Raw genomic sequence first — 22,021 nt, forward strand, 5'->3', positions numbered from 1 at the left:
ACCGACAACATTTGCATTTTATCAATGGCAATTTTAATGTACAAATATAAGGTGACGAGATCCTGAGGCCCATTGCCGCCGCCATCACCTCATGTTTCAGGATGATAACACTGCCCATGTCGCAAGGATCTGTACACAATTCCTGGATCTGAAAACTTCCCAGTTCTTCCATGGCCTGCATACTCAGACATGTCACCTATTGAGTGTGTTTAGGATGCTCTGGATCGACGTTTTCCCATTTCCAGCCAATATCCAGCAACTTCGCACAGCCACTGAAGCGTGGGACAACATTCCACAGGCCACAATCTACAGCCTGATCAACTATGCAGAGATGTGTCGCGCTGCATGAGTCAAATGGTGGTCACACCAGATACCGACTGGTTCTGAGCAACGATAAACTTTGTTTTATGTATCTGACCAACAGATATCTGTATTCCCAGTCATGTGAAATCCATAGATTAGGGTCAAATTTGTGTTTCAATTGACACATTTTCCTTATATGAACTGTATCGCAGTAAAATCTTAAATTGTTGCATGTATATTTTTGTTCAGTGTATAATAAACCAACTTCACAGTGAAAACCCATGCATGTGCATGCACACAGATGAATTAATGAAAAATACCTACATTCTGTCAATGTGAATTTTATTGTTGGAATCCACCAAATACCTGCAGGGGTGTTAAGGTTCTAAACCAAATCTTAGCTGAGGATTGTTGCACACCTTAAGAAATTCTAATCATGCTTCTACATGTCCATAACCCAGCACATCGTGGCAAAGACACTATTAACAATCCTAAACCAACTTTCCTCATTCATATTCAATGGGGTGTAAACCTTCATGAAAAACAAACCTACCCTTCTACCTCTATACAGGGTTTCAAGAGTAGGAAAATAACCCATTTAGGCATTTGTTTTAAGTCTCCCAGACGGACAATAATGAGTGCCTCACTATAATTTATTTAAAGGAGAGTGTGAGTTAGCCACTGACACACATGCTGTTAGTCTGAGAATAGACAGATTCAGATCAGTGAGCAGATGGCATACAGAGGCCGTTTCCTCCAGGTGCCACTGTGGGACGCCGTCAGAAAGAAACAAAAAAAGCCTAGACAAAAGAAATAATATATAGCATAACCGTGAATTCCTAGAGGCAGGAAGTGGTCACCCCATGGCATGTACACACTCCCACCTCTTCTATTCCCCAGTCAAGACTCCTCCTCATACAACGGCTGGGTCCTACCAAGTCTGACACTTCTAGGAGTTTCTTACACCTGGGTAAACATGACATTTTCACATGGTTCCACAGAGCACAACTACACCAGTCAAACTTATCGTGGAAAGGGTTAAGTGAATTTCATCATAAAACCAGATATTTCTGAACAGTTTAACAGGATGGAGAAGAAACTGGATTAATACTTGTGTTTGTGTTCCCTTTGCGCAGGTGAGGCCAACAACGCTCCAACCGTCTGGATTCAAGAAGAGGGTATAGTCCGCTCCAGGGGGGCGTCATCGACGCATTACTGATTTAAAAAGGTGAAGGGTCATCCTATGGAGGGGGCGGAGTCTGTTGCTCAGAGACAAACCAACCTGGTCCCTACAGTTAGTCGAGTGCAGGGGAGACTGACTGAGGGGATAGGGAGGAGGGGGGCAGGAGGCTGCAGTGAAGTCCACACACACGCTACAGATCAGAGCTGGAAAAGGAGGTGGTGATCTAGAAAGGAGGACATCCAGGAGCTAGATGTTTAAACATGATTTTGTTGCTTTCCAACAAACTAAGGGGATAAGGCTTCTCAAGCGGTGTTGAGGAGGTCCTGGATGGCCTTCTGTTGCGTCTCATTCAGCATCGCTACACACTGTGTCCACAGTCCTCCAGAACCCTGGGGGGTAGAGGAACACAATACCTTTTTAGATGAAGAAACTGCTGACAGACTAGACTGGACCTAGGACATTTCAATGTCGGACACTGACAAGGTGTTTCAAATTAACCTCTGTTTGGTTCAAGTCAAGATTCAGTATTCCTCATTGTTTTGCACAATTTGATTGATCAAAAGCAGAAGTTTCTAGATAGAACAAAAGGTAACTTTGGCAAGCAGAGCAATAGCTGACCTGCACTTGACGGATGACATTTGCCAATCTCTTGCTGCATGCATCCTCACTCTTAACAGACTCGTTTGTGACCCCTTCAGCGATGATCTGGAATATCTTGGGAAGATTTGCATTGTCTGGTCCGAGGACAATAGGATTGTTGCTGTTGGGAGGAAAATAAATTATTAACAAAAGAGAACAACATCTACAACATATCAACTGCAACACTCGGGTCACATTCATTAGGCGACACAATGGAAAATGTCTAAACTTGTAGCAACAGAAAGCTAAATAAAACATTTATTGGCTAAAGTTCAATTAGTCACTCCCCATTTGTCAGTTAACTACCGTTCGGAGCCTAATGAACAACCCAAATCAGTAAAGTCAGTCCCCCACCTTTCAATAAGGTCACACAGGAAGTCGAAGGTGTGCACAGCTTCCTCCTTGTCTTCGTTGAGTGGCAGCCAGGAGAGCCAATGGGGAAGGATCTCGTTGACGTTGGCACACTCGGGCCTGAACCTCATGACCTTGCCCACGGCTGAGATGCAGTTCTCTGTGGCGTTGACATTCTCCTTGACCTTGGAGTCTGGAGACTGGATCACTCCCACCAGTAGGGGCAGGGCCTCTGGAGAAGAGAGCAGAGTACATAACCAGTCAGGAGGGGATAGAAAGACAGATACACTCAAATGTCAAGGCCCTCATGTAGAATGTGCAATAAGCAGTGCAGGTAACATAACTCTTAAATTCTTGTTGCTATCCATAGTGGGCTGTAGCCAAGGGAGCATGTCCAAATCATGGTTTGCCCATCAACTAGGTTCAATATAGTCAAAAATATATCAATGATGCTATTTGGGTGGAAGAGCCAACATATTCCTAGATAGATACATAGTGCCTTCAGAAAGTATTCATACCCCTTGACTTTTTCCACATTTTGTTGCATTACAGCCTGAATTTAAAATGTATTAAATTGAATATCACTAGCCTACGCACACACAATACTCCATAATGTAGAATTTTTTACACATTTTTACAAATTAACTAAAAATGAAAAGCTGAAATGTCTCAAGTCAAAAAGTATTCAACCCCATTGTTATGGCAAGCCTAAATAAGTTCAGGAGTAAAGATGTGCTTAACAAGACTTAGACCACTGAGTGGCGCAGTGGTCTAAGGCACTGCATCGCAGTGCTAGCTGTGCCACTAGAGATCCTGGTTCGAATCCAGGCTCTGTCGTAGCCGGCCGCGACCGGGAGACCCATGGGGCGGCGCACAATTGGCCCAGCGTCGTCCAGGGTAGGGGAGGGAATGGCTGGCAGGGATGTAGCGGCATGGCGTTTGCAACGCCAGGGTTGTGGGTTCGATTCCAGTATAAAAATTTATGCACTAACTAACTGTAAGTCGCTCTGGATAAGAGCGTCTGCTAAATGACTAAAATGTAAGTCAAAATAAGTTGCATAAGACTCACCGTGTGCAATAATAGTATGTAACATAATTTAATGACCACCTCATTTCTGTACCCCACAGACAGATAATTGTAAGGTCCCCCAGTCGAACAGTGAATTTCAAACAGATTCAACCACAAAGACCAGGGAGGTTTTCCAATGCCTTGCAAAGAAAGGTACCTATCAGTAAATGGGTAACAATAACAAAGCAGACCTTAAATATCTGTTTGAGCATGGGGAAGTTATTAATTACAATTTGGATGGCATATCAATACACCCACAAGATACAGGTGTCCTTCCTAACTCAGTTGCCGGAGAGGAAGGAAACCGCTCAGGGATTTCACCAAGAGGCCAATGGTGACTAAAACAGTTAAGAGTGTAATGGCTGTGATAGGCGAAAACTGACGATGGATCAACACTGTAGTTACTCCACAATACTAAGCTAAAGGACAGAGTGAAAAGGAAGCATGAACAGAATACAAATATTCCAAGACATGCATCCTGTTTGCAATAAGGCACTAAAGTAAAACTACAAAAAGAAAGAAATTAACTTTATGTCCTGAATTCAAAGCGTTATGTTGTTTGGGGGCAAATACAACACATCACTTCATATTTTCAAGCACGTGTTTGCTGCATCATGTTATGGGTATGATGTCATTGGCAAGGACTAGGGAGTTTTTTTTAGGATGAAAATAAATGGAATACCGCTGGTTGTCTGCTTTCCAACAGAAACTGGAGACAAATTCACCTTACAGTTGACTGAAATTGGCTTGAAAATCTATGGCAAGACTTAAAAATGGCTGTCTAGCAATTATCAACAAACAACTTGACGGAGCTTTAATAATTTTTTTAGTGGGCAAATATTATAAAATCGAGGTGTGCAAAGCTCACCGAGAAAGACTCACAGCTCTAACATGTACTGACTCAGGGGGTTGAATACGTTATATTTACATCATTTAGCAGACGCTCTTATCCAGAGTGACTTACAGTTAGTGAGTGTATACATTTTCATACTGGCCCCCCGTGGGAAACGAACCCACAACCCTGGCGTTGCAAGCGCCATGCTCTACCAACTGAGCTACAAGGGACCTTATATATTTGCGTTAAATGTTTCTTTACTACAAATGTTGGATTTATTCTTCCACTTGGACATGAGTTTGTGTACATCGTTGACAAATTTTTTTTTTAATACATGTTAATCCCACCCTGTAACAACAAAATGTGGAAAAAGTCAAGGTGTGTGAATACTTTCTGAAGGCACTGTAGATGGATAGACAGGAGGTAGAGAACATATCCCTGATTGTGTCTGGTACCTGTGCAGAAGGGTCGGTAGTTCTCTCCTCCGTACTGAGCCATGACTCCCACTCCGTAGGCTGCAGCTTGTCTCACCTCAGGGCTGGTGTCACACAGGGACTGGGCCATGGGCCGCAGGAAGTAGTCTGCGTATTTAAAGGAAGAGGGGCTGCAGTGCTCGACCACGTCGTCAAAGATGCACAGACCCCACTGCCTGTCTGCCCATGGCCTGCTAGGACACTGGAGACAACAAGAGGTCAAAGGTCAGCTCTGTGACATCAACGGCACCAAGCTTCTTTTGATTAAATCCCACATTTTGTGGCACACCAATGTGACCCCACCTACGTGGTTGTGTTCATTAGGCACCAAACAGAAGAAAACAGGCTGAAACAGGGAAGACTAGAAATGCTAGTTCACTAGGTTGTTACGGTGTGCCCTAATGAACACGATCCAGGACCAAGTTCATGTCTGTCCATCGGAGTGACTGATGGAACGATACTCACCACAAGCTGTACGATGAGCTGTAGAAGCTGCTCAAACCAGGGCAGCACTTGTTCCTTGTAACTGCTGAACACAGAGTGCAAAATATCTGACACTTTGGTCAGTATGTACACATCGTTTTCATCCTGCAGAGAACACACAACAATCACATGGTAGGAAACACTGCCAAGGGAAATGGAACAGAAAACTGTTGGCTCACGCAGAAACGCACCATGCAAGACAAGGCAGAAATATGTTGATTCATTCTAGAGTGTGAACACACAAAACACTGCAATTGGACAGTTAAGACTACCAACATGACATGGCTCACATCAGTATTGCTGCAAATGTTAACGTTTAACACCAAGTAACATTACTTTGCATCTAACAATTCATGCAAATGCTCAGAAGGCCCGTCGTGAGGAATGCTCACCTCGTCTTGTAAAGTTTCCTCCATCCCCTCGTCGTAGTCCTCATCCTGTCGTTTGGCCTGTCTCAGCTCCTGGTTCTTAAAGTGTTCCTCAAGCTTCCCTTTCAGGATCCCTCCCAGCTCTTCAAAGTGCTCGTTGTTCAGGCAGCCCTCTCCCATTAACTCAATGCACTGGAGGGCAACCACAGAGTAAAGACTATAGGTGCTTGTTGTAGCAGCGCAGGAGATTAAAAGTGAATCTCCCCACATAAAAAACACTGAATAAATAAAATTAAAACTTACATTCATAACAGATGTGTGAATTTGTGTGGAAATGCTACATTCTACAGAAACGATACTGAGCCTGTGTGGGACGGGGACGGTTGGTTACCTTGGCAAACGAATGCATGATTTCTGATAGGACGTCCGAGTCCGGCTCTGTGCCAATGGCCTTGATGAGGGCGTCGCACATGAAGTGCCACATCTGTGTTAGGTAGTCTGGGCCTCGCACCCGCGCACACTCCAACAGCAGGGGCATGGACTCTGCTGCTGCCACCCGCACACGTAGAGACAGGACAGTCAAGGACCAACCACAACGGTCACACCCACAGCACTACCACAGCTAGCCAACAACAGTCTTCAATAGAATACAAATCACAGGTTCAACACCGAGTGAGCGCTCCCATAAAAAGGATATCATCATGGAAGTAGAACTTGAGCAGAGGAACCATCAGCTTGACCACCTGTTCTGTGTACTCCACGAACCCTTCCTTCAACTCTTTGGCATAGCACACCTGGAGAACACAGGGAAACAGGCTTTTAGAAAGAAGACCTGTGAACACATGCTTAGTTTATTAAAATGCAAGACAGCTTTTTCTGTCTTGGGAGTGAGACAGGGTTAGCCTGAAACCAGAGTTTGGGTAGTGTCAAGGATGACAATTGAAATTCATCCAATCCCTGAACTGGAAATGACTTCAAATCTAAAGCAGTACGGTATCCATGTTTAAATGAAGTTAGATGGTTGTGTGAGCAGCACTAGCCCCTCGCCCAGTCTCACCAGCATCTGGCAGGCGGTGGCCTTCTCTTCCAGACCGGCTGTCTTGATGCCGAAGCTCTGCTGGTCTCCCAGGTTCACAAACTCCCATCCGTCATCCTCTGACATGTTCTCCATGTCCTGGGCTGGGGAGGGAAAGAAACGGGCTTAGCTAGCCGCAGGTACACCGCTGCACTACTCTTCCCACAAGCCAGTTGAACTGCATTTCCCATCGTGTTTGGACTTCCAATAATAGCAATTCTATTACAACACCTCTGGCTAATGATTTCATGGACTCTGGGAACCCTGCAATGTTCTATATGGGTCTACTGTGATACCAACAGCATAGAACTTACTGTCCAGGAGGGCCACCTCTGGCTTGATGGAGGCAGTCTTCGTGAGGGGCCCCATGACCACAGGCAGGTACTGCTGGAACTCCTTCCCCAGGATCTTACACATCCTAGCCCATGCCGAGATCATGTAGGAGATCTGAGGGAACAGACAACCACTGGTTCGTTTAGTATGGAGAAAACCGTTTCAAATCACCTTTTAGTTGTCACATGCGCGAATACAAACAGGTGTAGCCCTTACCGTGAAATGCTTACTTACAAGCCCTTAAGCAACAAAGCAGTTAAGAAAAGATTTACTAAATAAACTAAAGTAAAAAAAATATAATAACATTTTAAAACCAGGAACAATGGAGGCACTACTTGAACATGCCCAATAACACAGATTTTCGATTTCGGTTGCAAAACGTTTCACTACAGTGCTCTCTACTGAACATAACCCAGCCGTGTGTTCAGTTCCCAAAACGTTGCAGGTAGAAATTTAACAATAGAGCCGACAACATTCCCCCATTCTGACAGATAATCATATCCATTCTAGACAACACATTTCTATCTGTAAACTTACCTGTGGGTCGTCATCCTCCAGGTCATTGAAGTCTGTCTGGGTCTTCAGCAGCAGCTGCATCACAGCTGACGCATCAGGCATGAACTGAGACAGAGGGAAAGAAGAGCAATCAGCCAACGTTTCACCTAATAGACAAATACAAAATGGATGGAGAGTAGGAGATGTAACACTTTATGTATGAGCATGTATACCTGGCTACAATTCTTGACAACAGTGTGTGTGGGGTGTGTACCTTGTCCTTGCCGACGGCCAGGCCGATGAGGCTGATACACTCGATGGTCTTCCCCCTGAGCAGCCTCAGTTCCTTCTGCACGGCGTTCTCCACGATGTGTTTGAGGGAGGGCATGAACAGGTCGTAGTAGGGAACAAACTTCTCCTCGGCCGTGTCCGCCACAGACGCTATGGACGTCACCACCTGCTCTAGAACCAGCTTGGTGCCCTTTTGGATCAGCTGGGCATGGTGGACAGAGAGGAGGGTTTTATTAGCTTATTGCCTAGTTGAGTAATTCACTGGCTTAATGCATTCACAACTTAACATGGTCATTGATCATGACCTACCGAGGCACATTTACAAAGACGTAGATCTTGATAAGGGTTTGCGCTGCAAAACCGATTACACAGACGGACATGGTTTGAAATCAACCAAGATGTGTATTTTTCTTTCCAAAAGAGACTGGTAACACTCAAAGCTCAAGCGCCTTCACGGATTCCAAATAGACATTTGATTGTAAATGTAGTCTGACATTAAGTAACAGGTTCCTACAGCGAGAGAAGCCCGTGGTGGAGAACAGACCTCTCATATCCCAAAGGGTTTTACTACTAAGTCAGAGGACTGTCGCAGAGAAATACCATTTGGGTTGAAATGTTTTTCATATATGCACACAAAGACAGAAAAACAACAGACGACTCTCCTGTAGTTTGGCCACCATGATGACATGTAGGTGCTGGACCAGGCTGTCCAGGTAGGGGATAAGGAGGGACTTGGGGCAGTCCTCAGTGAAGTTGATGAGGCCGCGGCAGCGTGGGCCTGGACACGTGGGTTGGTCTGGTCCTCCATGGTCTGCAGTAGGGCAGAGATCACCTGGGGGGAGGGGAGGGCACAGGGTCAAAGGTCAGCTGAGGTGACAAACAAAATATAAATTAGCACCAGTGATGAGTTTGATAAGCTGTGCAGGCCTAAGAGCCTGTTTGACAGTTTTACCATCTCTTGTAAAGAAAGTGCCTATGTAAAAACAATGAATGTGTTCTCATAATCCAGTTTGACAAACAGTGCCGGTGTGGAAAAATCCATTATACCTTATCGTGGAATTTCTTTTGGAAGGTGGGGGCGAAATCGGTGGCCATCTGCCCGATGGCGTTACACGCAGCATAGCGGACTCTGGGGTGCTGGAAACCGAGACAAAGGGTAAACAAATCACATCAAGGAGAAACCACAACAACTTCAATGTTAAACAGAATTAAAAAGTACTTTGTGACAACTGCTGATATACAAAGGGCTTTATAGACTGTAGCTCAGTGGGTAGAGCAGGGTGCTTCCAAAACCAGGATATATGACATATACTATACATTAATGCATTTGATTGGTTGAATAAACTTACAGGGTCCTGACAGAACAGCAGCACGGTTGACGATCTCGTTGAGGATGGCCTCCATCTGCTGGTGGCAGCCCTCCCCGATGGCAGACAGAGCCATGAGGCCGGCGTGGCGGTACTTCCAGTCAGCTGACACACAAACATACAGTTACTGGCGTGTTGCTAGGCAACATCACAGGCGGTTCATACCTGCCACCTAGCGTACATGATTCTGATGGAGGCCACTTCGAAGAGGGTCTACTTGTAGTGTATATAATATGTTGTTGAATCCACTACAACATGTCGTTGAATGCGTGGACTGTTAGTCATTCTGGATATGACTGATGTAATAAGACTTACGGTTCTGCAGCATAGTCATGATGTGCTGCTTGATCATGGGTAACACGATCTTTCCTCCCAGCCCACAGGCCATTCTGTCCAGAGCACTCTCTCCTGCAACTGCATTGCTGTGAAACAGACATAAAAAAAGTTAACATGCCCATCCTGCATTACCATGGCCAGAATATGCCTTCCATCAATCACCTTTGAACCGTTTGGATGAGCTATAACCATTTTTGCTAGGGTAAATTATCTTGCAGTATGCATTATCAGCAGTCCAGGAAAAACTGGTTTTGTAGGCTGTACCAGTTGAAGATTGTGTGATTGTGATGTAGCTAGCATAGAAATAAAATGAATAGAACAGGCTTGGACCCTCTAACCCTGGCAATTTGACTGGTACACTTATGGGTACATTCACAATGGCTGCCTGGTATTGTGATGCAATAATTTCCATGTTAATGTATAATGTTGATTCCAATTATGCTAATTGATGTGGGACATGCAATGGTATGTATTTTTTGTAACGTCAGTTGAGCTGAATCAAACCACAGCACAGATTGATGGTACACTTCCTGCTTTGCTACTCTATGAGTAGACTCGCAATAGCCGCCAGTCCACCCATTATGCCATCATTTCTATGGTAGCGAGGCCGTACCTGTCAAAGTCATCGTCCTCCAGCTCGTCAGCCATAGACCACTCCTCATCCTCCTCCAGATCCACCATCATAGCCAGCATCTGGGGAACTACAGACACACACCACACCAATACATGATTGAGTTGGTTACTGTGACCATTTCTGAGGACACAATAAATAATGGTGAACACTTAGTCAACTACCAATATTTTTCCACATTTGGACTAAATTACCCAATGGGGACTCAAAACGCCAAACTAAATGCTAGCTTCTGTTGCTGAGACAATTCTTAAACCTGAAGAAAAAAATAACTATTCAGCTGCATTTTTAGCCTGCAGTCAAAAGGATTCTTTGAGAGACTGAAATAGCACTTTGAAGTGCTACAGCACACGAAAGTGTGATGATTCATACAACACTTCCCAAAATAACATTTCCTTTAGCTGCATCCATTTAATTCTGACAGCATGGATTGACTGAATCTCCACTCTGTGTACTTCAACTCTCATGGAGAGAAAATGTACTTGCTTCCTGCCATCCCTTATAAAGTACATCTGAGTGACCAGACATTCATCTTAAAAGCCAATCAGTACACCTCAGACACCAGACTGGGGTAATGAAAGACGGGGCGATTTGTCCATCACTCACCGCTGGATGCCACGATGGCGGTGTGTTTCCTCAGCATGGCGGCGGCGGTCTCGGACAGCGTGACGATGACCTCCAGGGCCAGCTGCCTCTGCATGTTGGTCAGGTTGGTGTCAGCACACAGCTTCAGGCTGAGCTGTAGGGTGGCCTCCAGGTTGGGCCGCAGGTACTTGGGGGCCGTGTCAGCTATCTCCACCAGAGACTTCAGCACAGAGTCATCTCCCTGGTAGCACGACTCATTCACCGCCTTACCAGAGACCGAGAGAGGCAGAGTTACACCAGTGGCATGAGTAAAGCTACTTCAGCAAAAATAACATTACAATAAAATAGCACCTCACATTATATCTACAGATTAATCTGAGAAGGATTCATTATTAAATCGCTAACAGATCATTGATGTCAGATGATATAATAATAATAAGCCATTTAGCAGACGCTTTTATCCAAAGCGACTTACAGTCATGCGTGCATACATTTTTGTGTATAGATCTACCCCGGCCTGATGCCTAACACACTGATATGTTAGGGTACATCTGTTAGTGATTTGACTGGAAGAAGCTAATTTCTCTAGACCAGACGTGGGGTTCCTGTCTCACCTGCAGGATGCCTGGCAGCAGGTCAGAGAAGTGCTTCAGCAGGGCGGTGTTGCCCTCGTTGGACAGGACGAAGGAGGCTGCAGCACGGGCAGCCAGGGTACGGATCTACAGGGGGGGGGGTGAATAAGGAAGACAATGATACTACCACTTTAAGACCAGTTCAGAGTTTTCCTTCCTCAATTTTTACCCCATGTATTAAAATGTTGCATACACAAGACATGCAACAGCTTGAGCGTTACTGTGAAAGATGCAGATCATCCACATAACATTCTGTCATGCTTTAATTTACTATTCATTTGTGTGAAACTAAGCCAGTGAAATGAAGCCCCTGCAACGTCCTTGACAGAGCTTAAGGCATTTAAACAATGTATCTAAACAAGACACAGGAGTTGGAGTGACTTTGAAAGCTGAAAGTGTCTGCGGAGTTATAATTTCCTATTCAAATGGAGGTGTGGAGTGTTGCCCCTGCATGGCACTCACCTGCGGGTTCTCCTGGTCCTGCATACACTGTACCAGCATCCTCTTGATCACCTCCATGTAGTGCTGCTGCTGGTTGCCAAAGATACCTGGGAAGTTCCTACAGAGGAAAACCAGAGAGAACAGTGAGTTTTATGACAAAGGCCGCATAGGCTATACTCACTTCATCCTAGAAGAACACAGATCAACAAATCATGACGTCTTAGGAGGGTAACGGGTTGGGTTTCTCACCAGAATATATGCAGGGCAGCCTCTCTCAGGCCAACGTTGTCAGAGTTGACCGAGTCAAACAGGAACTTGAGCAGTTCTGGCCACTGGTTGTTTCCATCATCATCTACAGGAACCATGTAAAGACAGTGAGAGAATCTAGTATACACCACTGAGCTTATCGAGCTGTCAAGATCAATCTCCAAGAGGACACAGCTAAAGTGTTTCATAGTTTTAAAAAGTTTATATAAAAATAAAAAATAAAGGTTGTGCATGGTCCAACAGTTCAACTGTAGATCCCCCTCAGCTGTCCCCTAACCTACCTAGGAGGTTGCGGCAGAGCTCTGCAGCGATGTCGGCGACCTTCTTGCGGATGTTGGGCGAGGCCTCTGTCTGGATGCTTGTGACCAGCTCTGTCTTGATGGCCGTCTGCATGTCCACCGTCAGGCCGGGGTAGATCTCCTCGAAGGAGGACGACAGCAGCCGGCGCAGCAGCACCGCCGCCATCGTCTTGACCTGGGGGAGGGGGAAACATTGAATGGTTACACCAGAGGTCAACGCCTCCATTTGATCAAATCAACAAGTTTAGCACAATTAAAGTCCACAGTTTTGTTCGGTCAAAGGTGCGCCATAATGTGTCTCCCTTGCCAACCCCCTGTCCTTAACCCTGCCATGTAGATATCACAAAAGGGACTATTTGAAAAACAATACATGGACACAAGTTGTCTGACATTGAGACAATGACAGCTATGTTTTGCACAAGGGGATATCTGAAACAAAGATCTAAACGTTTCAAGTAGGCAACAGAGGTATGGTGTTCCTGGTAGCGTTCCCATTTCACAGCTCTATAAATACTGTCACCAGAGAGAGGGGCATGGAGGGCCAGGCCGCACAGCCCATTCAGTGCACTACTTTTAACCAGTGCCCACCGTCAAAAGTAGTGCACAATATAGGGAATAGGGTGTAATTTGGGATGCAGACAGAGGGGCCTAGAGAGACAGCTAACGGATGCAGCTGAGCAATCACAACCTAACCTGAATAAAATGTCAAGAGGACAACTCACTGACACTCAAAAATGACTGTCACACTGATCATGTTCCCCTGCTCAGACGTTGCATGCGTCAACCAATTGTTGTGTACCACGTTGCATTCATCAACCAATTGTTGCGTGCCACATCGACTGTGCAGTCAGGAAACATTTCTATAACTTATGTGGGGTTAGCTGATACATAAAATCCCAATCCAGGCGCTGTTAGATCTGGCATTTGTCAGCAATGTCTGAGCAGGGGAGCACGACCAAAGTGATGTGACAACTGCCAGGTATGAGCAATAGGTCTAAAGTATTACTGTGCAGGTTGGTGTTAGCACATCAAACAATTTGGGGTATTTGAGCTGATGCAATGCAAGAGGAATACTCTCGGAAGCTGAAATGACTACACAGAATTCCTAAGATAGAATGGATGCTGCCCGACAACGGTATTACGCAATAAGAATTTGGCTAGAAAAGTACTGTGACACAGCTTTGTCTTGTGACTAATGTCCTTACAAGGCTTGTTTACATTAACTCATTCTCCCCCCTCAGAGACAATGTTCATCTTTAAGAGTCAACAATGGGCGGCAAGTGGCCTAGCGGTTAGAGCGTTGGGCCAGTAACCGGAAGGTCGCTGGTTGAAATCCCTGAGCGGACAAAGAGAAATCTGTCAATATCCCCTTGAGCAAAGCGCTTAACCCGAATTGCTCCTCTATGTCGCTTTGGATAAGAGCATCTGCTAAATGACTAAAATGTAACAAACCTCTTCTGCACAGTCTGCATCTCTGATGGCCTGCAGCAAAAATGTGATCTTTGTCTGACCGGGGATGGTGTCATAAGCTTCCTGCAAAGAGAGAGAATGAGTCAGTTAAAGGAAGCATTAACGTGTTCTCCTGAAAGCGATTGGCCTGATAATGGAGGTGCGTTGGGGATCATAGATGGAAATTGGTGTTATCTATAAAAATCTTCCTTAGGGCAAAAGAAGTTAGAGTAATATGAATTGTCATTTTAACTAGAAGCTACTCATTAGTTGTTTGTCTAATGCAGCAGCTGTCTGACATCTGGTTATTAACACTATGACAGGAATGTTTGGGGGGGCTGTTGCTGGATAATTGGTTTCTGCACCATGAACCTCTTGGTTTGGATTTCTTGGTATGATATAAAGTTTTAGGTTAATGACTGATTATGTCTTGCGCTGAGCATCTTCGCAGCAGGTGACAATTCCCATAACATTGACCAAAAACAATATTAAAAATGAACCCATTGAATCTAAAAAGTTGTTTTATTCTATCCCTGCTGCCCAGTAGATAGAATCCTGGTCATCATTACGTTCTCTCTGTGTGACTAAAGGATTCCGATGAGCTTAACCATCGCTGCAGACACTCATTGTCTTTCATAAAGGAAAGTGCTGACCGCTGGTGGGGGATGAGTGCGATAAGATTCAATAGTTAAACTTGAATGCAGTGTCAGAGCCCTGATGAAGTGACCGTCCATAACAATGCGCTACGGATCCGAGCTCGGCTTTATCACGGATACGTATTTATAATCACAGTGGGAAACAAGATAATTAACGTTAGCTGCTAATCCTGGTAGATAGTGTCAGTGATAGTAATCTTTATGGATAGCCTGGTCTCAGACTAACTAGCTACACAACTGACCAGTTAGATGTGTGGATTACACTCATTCTAATACAGGCGTGCTCACATGAAAGATGCATACTTACCAAGCTAGCTAGTTAGCTACAGTGTTAGATAACGACCTAGTTACGACCCCTCGCACCTGACACAAAAAGCCCACAGGTCCTGATTGGCCTAATGAATTAGGCTTGTTGAATGCACTTGTTTCTGGTTAAATTGTAACTAGCTTTTTAGTATTTTATAGTTGTAGATTAGCTGGCGCGTATAACGCCTGTATAGCTAACTAGATTGTTAGCCATCTCGTAACTAAAGTTATGCATCGTCACACCAGCTGACATTACCTAGCGAGTAAGCGAGCTAACTAACAGTTGTTTGTAGCTTCGGTCTATAAAATGTTTTGCAACATTGCTAGTAGTTGACTAACTAGCTAACGTTAGCTACATTTCCTACTGGGGCCCAAATAATATTTTAACTTGTCGATTAACGTTGCCGTTATTAGCTAGCTACTTCGGTAGATTTCTTAACTCTTCAGGTGCGGAACAAAGATAGCTAACTACCTAAAAAAAAAAAAAAAAGTACTTAAACTAGTAGCAGCTAGCTAACCGACGTGATGTGCATATCAATGAGTCTATAATTAACTTGCTAGCTATGTAACTAGCTAATGAGTTCAATCCAAATGAGCGAGACTGTCGTGTTAGCTAGCTACAGCTAGAGAAGGGTCTTTCAACTATTTTTTTAAGAAGCCTTCCGGGCTTGCTTATATTAATTTAGCAATTTTCCCATGCTACATTTGTTAGCCAACTAGTTAGCTGCAGACTAGTCCACTTCGGCTTCACACGTGGGCTGGGCTAATCGCAAATTGACTAGCTCTAGCGTGTAGCCTCAACGCGTTGTTATCAACTGTCGTGCTATCGTCCTACACAGTATATTTTGAGAGCATACCTCGGACTGTTTCCTGATGTCGTTGTCAGGGCTCATCAGGTTGCCCAGCAAGCTGTAGAACTGCTGCTGCTCCGCCATTGCAGTGAGATCCAGAAAGAGCTCAGCCAAGCGAGACCGCGGAAAGGAAAGCCGGCAGACGTTGCGACCCCTTGCTGCACCGGACACGAAACACCACAGGTCCTGATTGGCCTCTATTATCAACGCTACCCTTCGTAGATTGGTTAGATCTATAGGGATAAACGTAGATGATAGGTGCTTGGTATATGTGTTGTTCTTATTGGACAGTGAAAATATTACCACGAAGCGATTGGTCAATTTTCTCGGCGCACCCGCGTGTAAATGAAATGGGCGTTTCCCTCGTTATTTCGATGATGTCATTACAAAATATTGCCAAAGCGCGGGAATTAAAACGTTGTGGGAAAACAGCAGATAGGAAGTGTTTTTGAGCTCGTTGAACAGTGTCCCTAGATGGGATACAGTTTATGTCAAATTGACGACACAAGTAGATTTTTATTTTGCATTTTAGCTAACCCTAACCTTTTTCAGAACCTTAACCAATTCTCATAACATGCTACGTTAATGATCCTAACCTACTACGAAAAGTCCATACTGGTGAATTTCTGACAAACAGTATTCCTTCTAGTCAAAACGAGTGAACAGCAAGCATGTATTATCTTAGGCCTGCCTGCCTGCCACACACAAAATACATAACATTATTAGTATACTGTGTGTAGCCTAATAAGGCTATGTGTTGATGTTGCCATCAATTCAGAAAAATTCGGAATGTGAGACTTTTCATTGTTCCATAGTTGTTAAGGTTATGCAGTTTCTGTTAGCCGGCGGCCACCTAAAATGGTGTAGCTTGCTCTGAAAAATGTGACTGATGCAAAGCAGCGAACAATCTGTGGTTCCATTGTTGTAGGCTACACGTACTAAAACTATAATAAACAGTCTCTGGCTACACTATGGACTATCTGTTGTGCTGGTCGCCCTACACTTCCAAAATAACATTTTGCTGTAATATCACATCAGGACAATAAAGGGACGGTTATAGATATCGAATCATAGCATACATGTTTGTTTATACATATTTTCATCTGCATTGTTTAATGTATCTACATTTCTAAGCCAGCTAGATAACTTTGCCTGATAAGCAACAAAAAAAAACTGTCCCGGAAGTGATATTCACGTGACAACGCGGCTCGTTCCGTTCGTTGTTAAGGAGAAGCTGTGCTGCCAGCAAAATCATATCCCGTGGTGGAGTTGCCAGAAACGATAGCTATTTGCTTATAGTTTTACTACCTGAATTATTGTGGTCTGATTTGAAGAGATGACACAAAACTGCAGACCCCCCAAAGCGCCCCGGTGTCGGAGTAGGGGTTCTTGTCACAGATTCAGCTCACTCAAACTGCGTCCTCGTAGGGAAGCGAAAAAGTGTAATGGGGCAAAGGAACGTATCAGCTACCTGGCGGTCATCTAGAATTTGGGTGAGTAGCTAAGTATTCATAATGTAAACAAGTGTGTGGTATTCAGTTGATATTAAAGTTGACCAATAGTTGTCTTTTTCATTTGAGAGAGACGTGGGAAGAATGACGCACACAGGAGGTGATGGAAGAGGCAGGAGTGCGCCTGAAAGAAGTCAGGTTCGCATCCGTGGTGAACTCCATCAAGCTCGAGGAGCAGTACCACTACATCACCATCATCATGCAAGGAGAAGTGGATTGGAGCTACCCAGCAGAACCAGTCAACCTCGAACCAGAGAAAAATGAAGGTGAGAAACCGGGCTGTCCCAGCCTCCTAGGTTCCCAGGAATTCCAATGATATTACTATATTTGGCTGCACTATTTACCACACTGGCAAGTTAATGATTTGTATCTGAGTTCATGTAGTGAATGTTTGCTTGTCTCTCTGTCCCAGGTTGGACATGGACACGGTGGGACCAGTTTCCTCAAGAGGACCAACTCTTCCTTCCTCTGGCCTGCCTGAGACAACAGGGCTTTCAGCCGTTCAACGCCACGTAACACTGCAGCTCAGAAACAGAGAAGTGCAGGGCACAGGGATAGAGGAGAGGGGACGATACATTATAACTGCTTTGTTGGACCTAATCAAGTCAGGAAGTTGGGTATACATGGTAACCGGTTGAACTAATGTTGATCAGCACTTTTGATTGGGTAAATATGGCAACTGGTTGCTGGACTCATGAGGGGGAGCAACTCATGGCTCTAACAGAAGAAGGAAGTTATGACAACAAATCATTACGGTTTGAGTATATTTATATCACTGAAATGTTAATTCAAAACACTGTACTACAAATAACCTGTATGTGTTTTGTCAATATTAAAAGTAACATTAGATGTAGATGATAATTTAACAGTTTTACAGTAGAGTTTTAGAGACACAACAAGTAACATACCACACGTGACAAAATAAGCGGGTCTCGTCTGGCAGCTTATCACTTTTGTCCAAAGTCTCATTTCTGAATATACTGATAAACTGTCACCATCTCCTAGCCTGACTCCTGCAGTTCTCCCAGTTTACAGCAGGGTGGCGCTAGAGACCCAGGCTGCCAGCAGTGTGGTCCACAGTGTTGCCGTGACGGTGGCAGCAGAGCTGTAGAAGGCCTTGTCGTGTGCGTAGGTGATGATGTGGTGTGCTCGCGAGGCCTCCTCACAGGTGGGCTGGATCTGGTCCTCTGGGAGCTCGAAGCCGTGCTCGCCCTTGTCCCTCAGCTCAAAGGTGAAAGACAAAGGGATGCCGATCAGCCTGGCAAAGTCCTGAGATGAGCCCGAGAGAAGGATCTGGAGACGAGAGAGAGAGAGAGAGAGAGAGGGAGAGAGAGTTTTAGGCCAGTAGTTGTAAGTCTCTTCCCATTGGATTGCCAGTGCGTCTGAGTATAGATGTTGGTCTTGATAACATGGGATTAACCAGGCATTGCTCACTCCAGTGTTTGGTGATTCGTTGTGTTCCCTCAGCCTTACTTACACAGGATATCAGGTGAGGTGCCTACTGTATAGTCCATCCCATGGAAAGCCTTTATAGCCGTAGCTGCTCCCAGACCCACCCTCCATCTGGCAACACAGAGACAACTGCAGGTTATTATTATGGTTAAAATGATGGCCCATTTTAAAACACTGGTCTATTACAACAAAACGTATCTTTGGGGGCGGCGTACCAGCTGATCATGGTTGGAGTGCTGAGATGTTAGGGTGTCCGTAGGGCACCAGGAGCTGCTGGCCATAGGAGTGGATGGTGAGGAAAGCCAGGATGTCTTCGCATCATCTTCCCCAACATGTCTGTGACGGCCCGGGCCTCCGACTCAGAGGGCCTTGGGTGCCACAGTAGAACAGATTGCAGCAATCTGTAGAGACACCAACCACTACAAAGACAGGAGAGGAAAACACAGTTAGGGTGTGTGTGTGTGCTAGGTTGGGTCAATTCCATCTCAGTTCCAGTCAATTCAGAAAGTAAACCAAATTCCAAATGTTCCTCATTGAAAAGCATTGAAGGGAATTGGAATCGTCTGTGTACTATCTGAATTCAATGGAATTGAATGGAATTGACCCCAACCCGGTGTGAGTTGTTTAGAGTAAGAACCATACTCACTACCCCAGTTGGCGTAGAAGTTGCGATTGAGATCTGTTCCATAGCAGGTACAGCCTCCTGTTCCTGGAGATCTGGACTTCCTCCACAGTCGAGTCTACAGAGATAAGAACCACGTGAGTCACTAACTGGAATGATAATACTGTCATCAATAATATTTATGTTACAATATGTAATCGAAGCCAATAGATGGCGCTCTTGTTACTTGTAAAGTCTACTCTGCATGTCTTGTACCAGTGTCTAGGTTTGTTGTGGACTCTCTTAACCAATCAGCATTCAGGATTAGACCCAACTGTTGTATAATGTAGATTATGTAGTTGTACTGATACCACCTGGCAGAGGTGTGACGCAATTAAAGACACAGTTTGTCATATTCCAGTAGTTTCCCAGAATGTGTCAAAGCTGGTCTGAAGTAGCATTAATCAATACTTACACTTGCATTATGCCAAGAGTAGATGTAGCCGTCAACGTTTAGGACTGGTGTGATGTAGAAATCCAGATTTTTCATCATCTCATTCACCTTGGTGTCGGTTTTGTATGTTCGCAGGATCTGTTGGTAGAAATCAAGGAGGAGATTCTCACCAGTACTGCTTCATGCTCTTTCTTTAATTTCATTTCTATGATAGTAGACACATACACACCTCTCTAACAAAGTACTGGCAGAAAGCAGGAGCAATCCATTCTCTGGCGTGGATCCCACAGTCATCTAGATAGCCTTCTTCCTCCCAGTAGAACTCAGACCAATCTGCAACACAACAACCAACAGGAGATCTCTATTGAGCTGCATACATTGGCCTCTTAGGTCTAGTCAAAGCAGAGGAAAACTAGTGATGAAAGCTACTTAGTGGTTTCCCTGTAAGATTGACCTAGCCAGGGCAAAGGAACTCTGAAGACCGTGATTGCAGAGAGAGAGGTGAATAACCTTCAGTAAGGTGATGTCCCTCCTCTCATAGGTTTGACCGTAGACCATGGAGGACACAACATCTGGGTTCTCCCTCTTCATCTGTTCCATCCATGCTGTAATCTATAGGGAGAGGTACCACACAGTGTCTCTATGCAGTGAGGACTCAGTCATTCTTTCTGTGTGTGTGTGTGTGTGTGTGTGTGTGAACTCTCACCTCTGACATATTGTGGTACCTGGTGTAATAATTTATCTCAGTCGTCTCCTCTCTACTCCAGATAGCACTGTACATTGACACACACATATGCACATGAAACGAATACATCTTGGTTTGGCGGTTATAAAATGGTTATAAATCAGCTACCGATGTATGAATCTTTTATCAAATTCCTGTTAGTCTGACTGGTTAAGTCATCCTTCATAGGAGACTAACCGTTATACAGTTACAGTATCCCTCCCAGACTCACCTGTCCTGGGCTCCATGTCCACTCTGGACAGCCAGAGATAACAGAACCAATCCAACAGACCCCAGACCCAGCATCATCATCAACAATGTCCCTCTCTCCTTTACTAACAGGTCTCACAACTCACTGTCTCTTCCAGCTGTCAAATCAGTCACCTGGGCAGCAGGGAGAGGACTTTATACAAGTCCACATCTAGATAAAGACATGATGTAAGAAACTGTTGTCTCTTATCTCATTACAAGAAAGGTGAAATAAATAAATATCTAAAGCCACACCTTTACCTTGATCAGAACTCACTAGCCACATGACTGTGTTTATCTCAGACACATTAAAAGCCAACTTATGCTTGATCCGAAAATGTGTTCAGAGGCTCCATGTAGAGGGTGTGATGCAAATTGTGGAGACTGGAAGCATGCAGAGGCCAAATTCAGCTCTGAACCGCATCACCGTGCTCCTCCCAAATTTTGCAGCAGTGCGGAGGGCTCCGTATAGCTCCATATAGTTCTGCATGAACATGATTGGTTGACGGTAGGTGGGGGCGGGAGGTCCTGTGTGAACAAAAACTCACTTCCTTGACAACTTCCCTCAGAACAGCTCCGCGAAGTGCAAGAACTATGTATGTCCTGACTTCTGCAGAGGCTTTATCACAGTAAACGCTGCACGGGCAATGTAGACAACAGATTGACCATGCAACACCTTTAATGCTCCTCAACTACGCATGGACAGGCGAGGGGGTCAACGTAAACTTCAGCTACCCGGGGACAGTGTGTTTTTGTTCTACTTAACTTTTGGATAAAATAAAAAAATAGTACAACTGATATTGATTACTGCATTGTTGGGAAAGAGCAAGCAGGAAAGCCATTTCACTGTACGTGTGCACGTTACAATAAAAACGTGAAACTTGACAGAGGTTAGAGCAACTGGACACAATGGTGCTGCTGGATCTAATCAAGTTAAACAGTTCGGTAACCGTAAAATATTTCACCCGGAGCAGAGATTGATCTAATGTTGAACTGTACCTTCACTGAACTCCTGGGGCTCAATAACAGAAGCAGGATGTTACGACAACAATTCATAGCAGTTGAGTATATTTATATCACTGAAATGTTCATTCAAAATATACTACTGTACAAACGTGTTTGTGTTTTTGTCACTATTAACGATTGTTTAACATTTTTTACAGCAGAATTTTAGAGAAATAAATAACCAAACACAGTTGATAAAATAAGTGAGTGAACATATTAATATAGTCTATCTGGCAGCTTATCACTTTTGTCCAAAGTCTCATTTCTGAATATACTGATAAACTGTCACCATCTCCTAGCCTGACTC

At 44.5% G+C, this 22,021-nt stretch overlaps 1 protein-coding gene and 2 pseudogenes across 1 annotated transcript; 1 reads left to right on the forward strand and 2 right to left on the reverse strand.

Moving 5' to 3' along the window:
- Positions 1-628: 628 nt before the first annotated feature.
- Positions 629-15,895, reverse strand: LOC123487707 (importin-5-like). Its single transcript, XM_045218807.1, is given in 26 exon segments — positions 629-1,875; positions 2,105-2,246; positions 2,480-2,708; positions 4,836-5,055; positions 5,319-5,441; positions 5,729-5,896; positions 6,096-6,268; positions 6,402-6,498; positions 6,762-6,883; positions 7,094-7,226; positions 7,650-7,733; positions 7,882-8,100; positions 8,531-8,661; positions 8,664-8,730; positions 8,946-9,035; positions 9,248-9,272; positions 9,274-9,370; positions 9,581-9,687; positions 10,215-10,302; positions 10,839-11,082; positions 11,432-11,536; positions 11,912-12,008; positions 12,140-12,242; positions 12,439-12,631; positions 13,909-13,989; positions 15,725-15,895. Coding segments are annotated over 26 exon segments (3,303 nt in total). The 5' UTR covers positions 15,803-15,895; the 3' UTR covers positions 629-1,788.
- Positions 15,896-16,935: 1,040 nt separating this feature from the next.
- Positions 16,936-17,748, forward strand: LOC123487711 (annotated as a pseudogene).
- A 423-nt stretch (positions 17,749-18,171) lies between these two features.
- On the reverse strand, positions 18,172-20,883 carry LOC121536063 (annotated as a pseudogene).
- Positions 20,884-22,021: the final 1,138 nt, after the last annotated feature.

The sequence above is a fragment of the Coregonus clupeaformis genome, unplaced genomic scaffold (assembly GCF_020615455.1).
Source record: "Coregonus clupeaformis isolate EN_2021a unplaced genomic scaffold, ASM2061545v1 scaf1815, whole genome shotgun sequence".
NCBI classification, from domain to species: domain Eukaryota; kingdom Metazoa; phylum Chordata; class Actinopteri; order Salmoniformes; family Salmonidae; genus Coregonus; species Coregonus clupeaformis.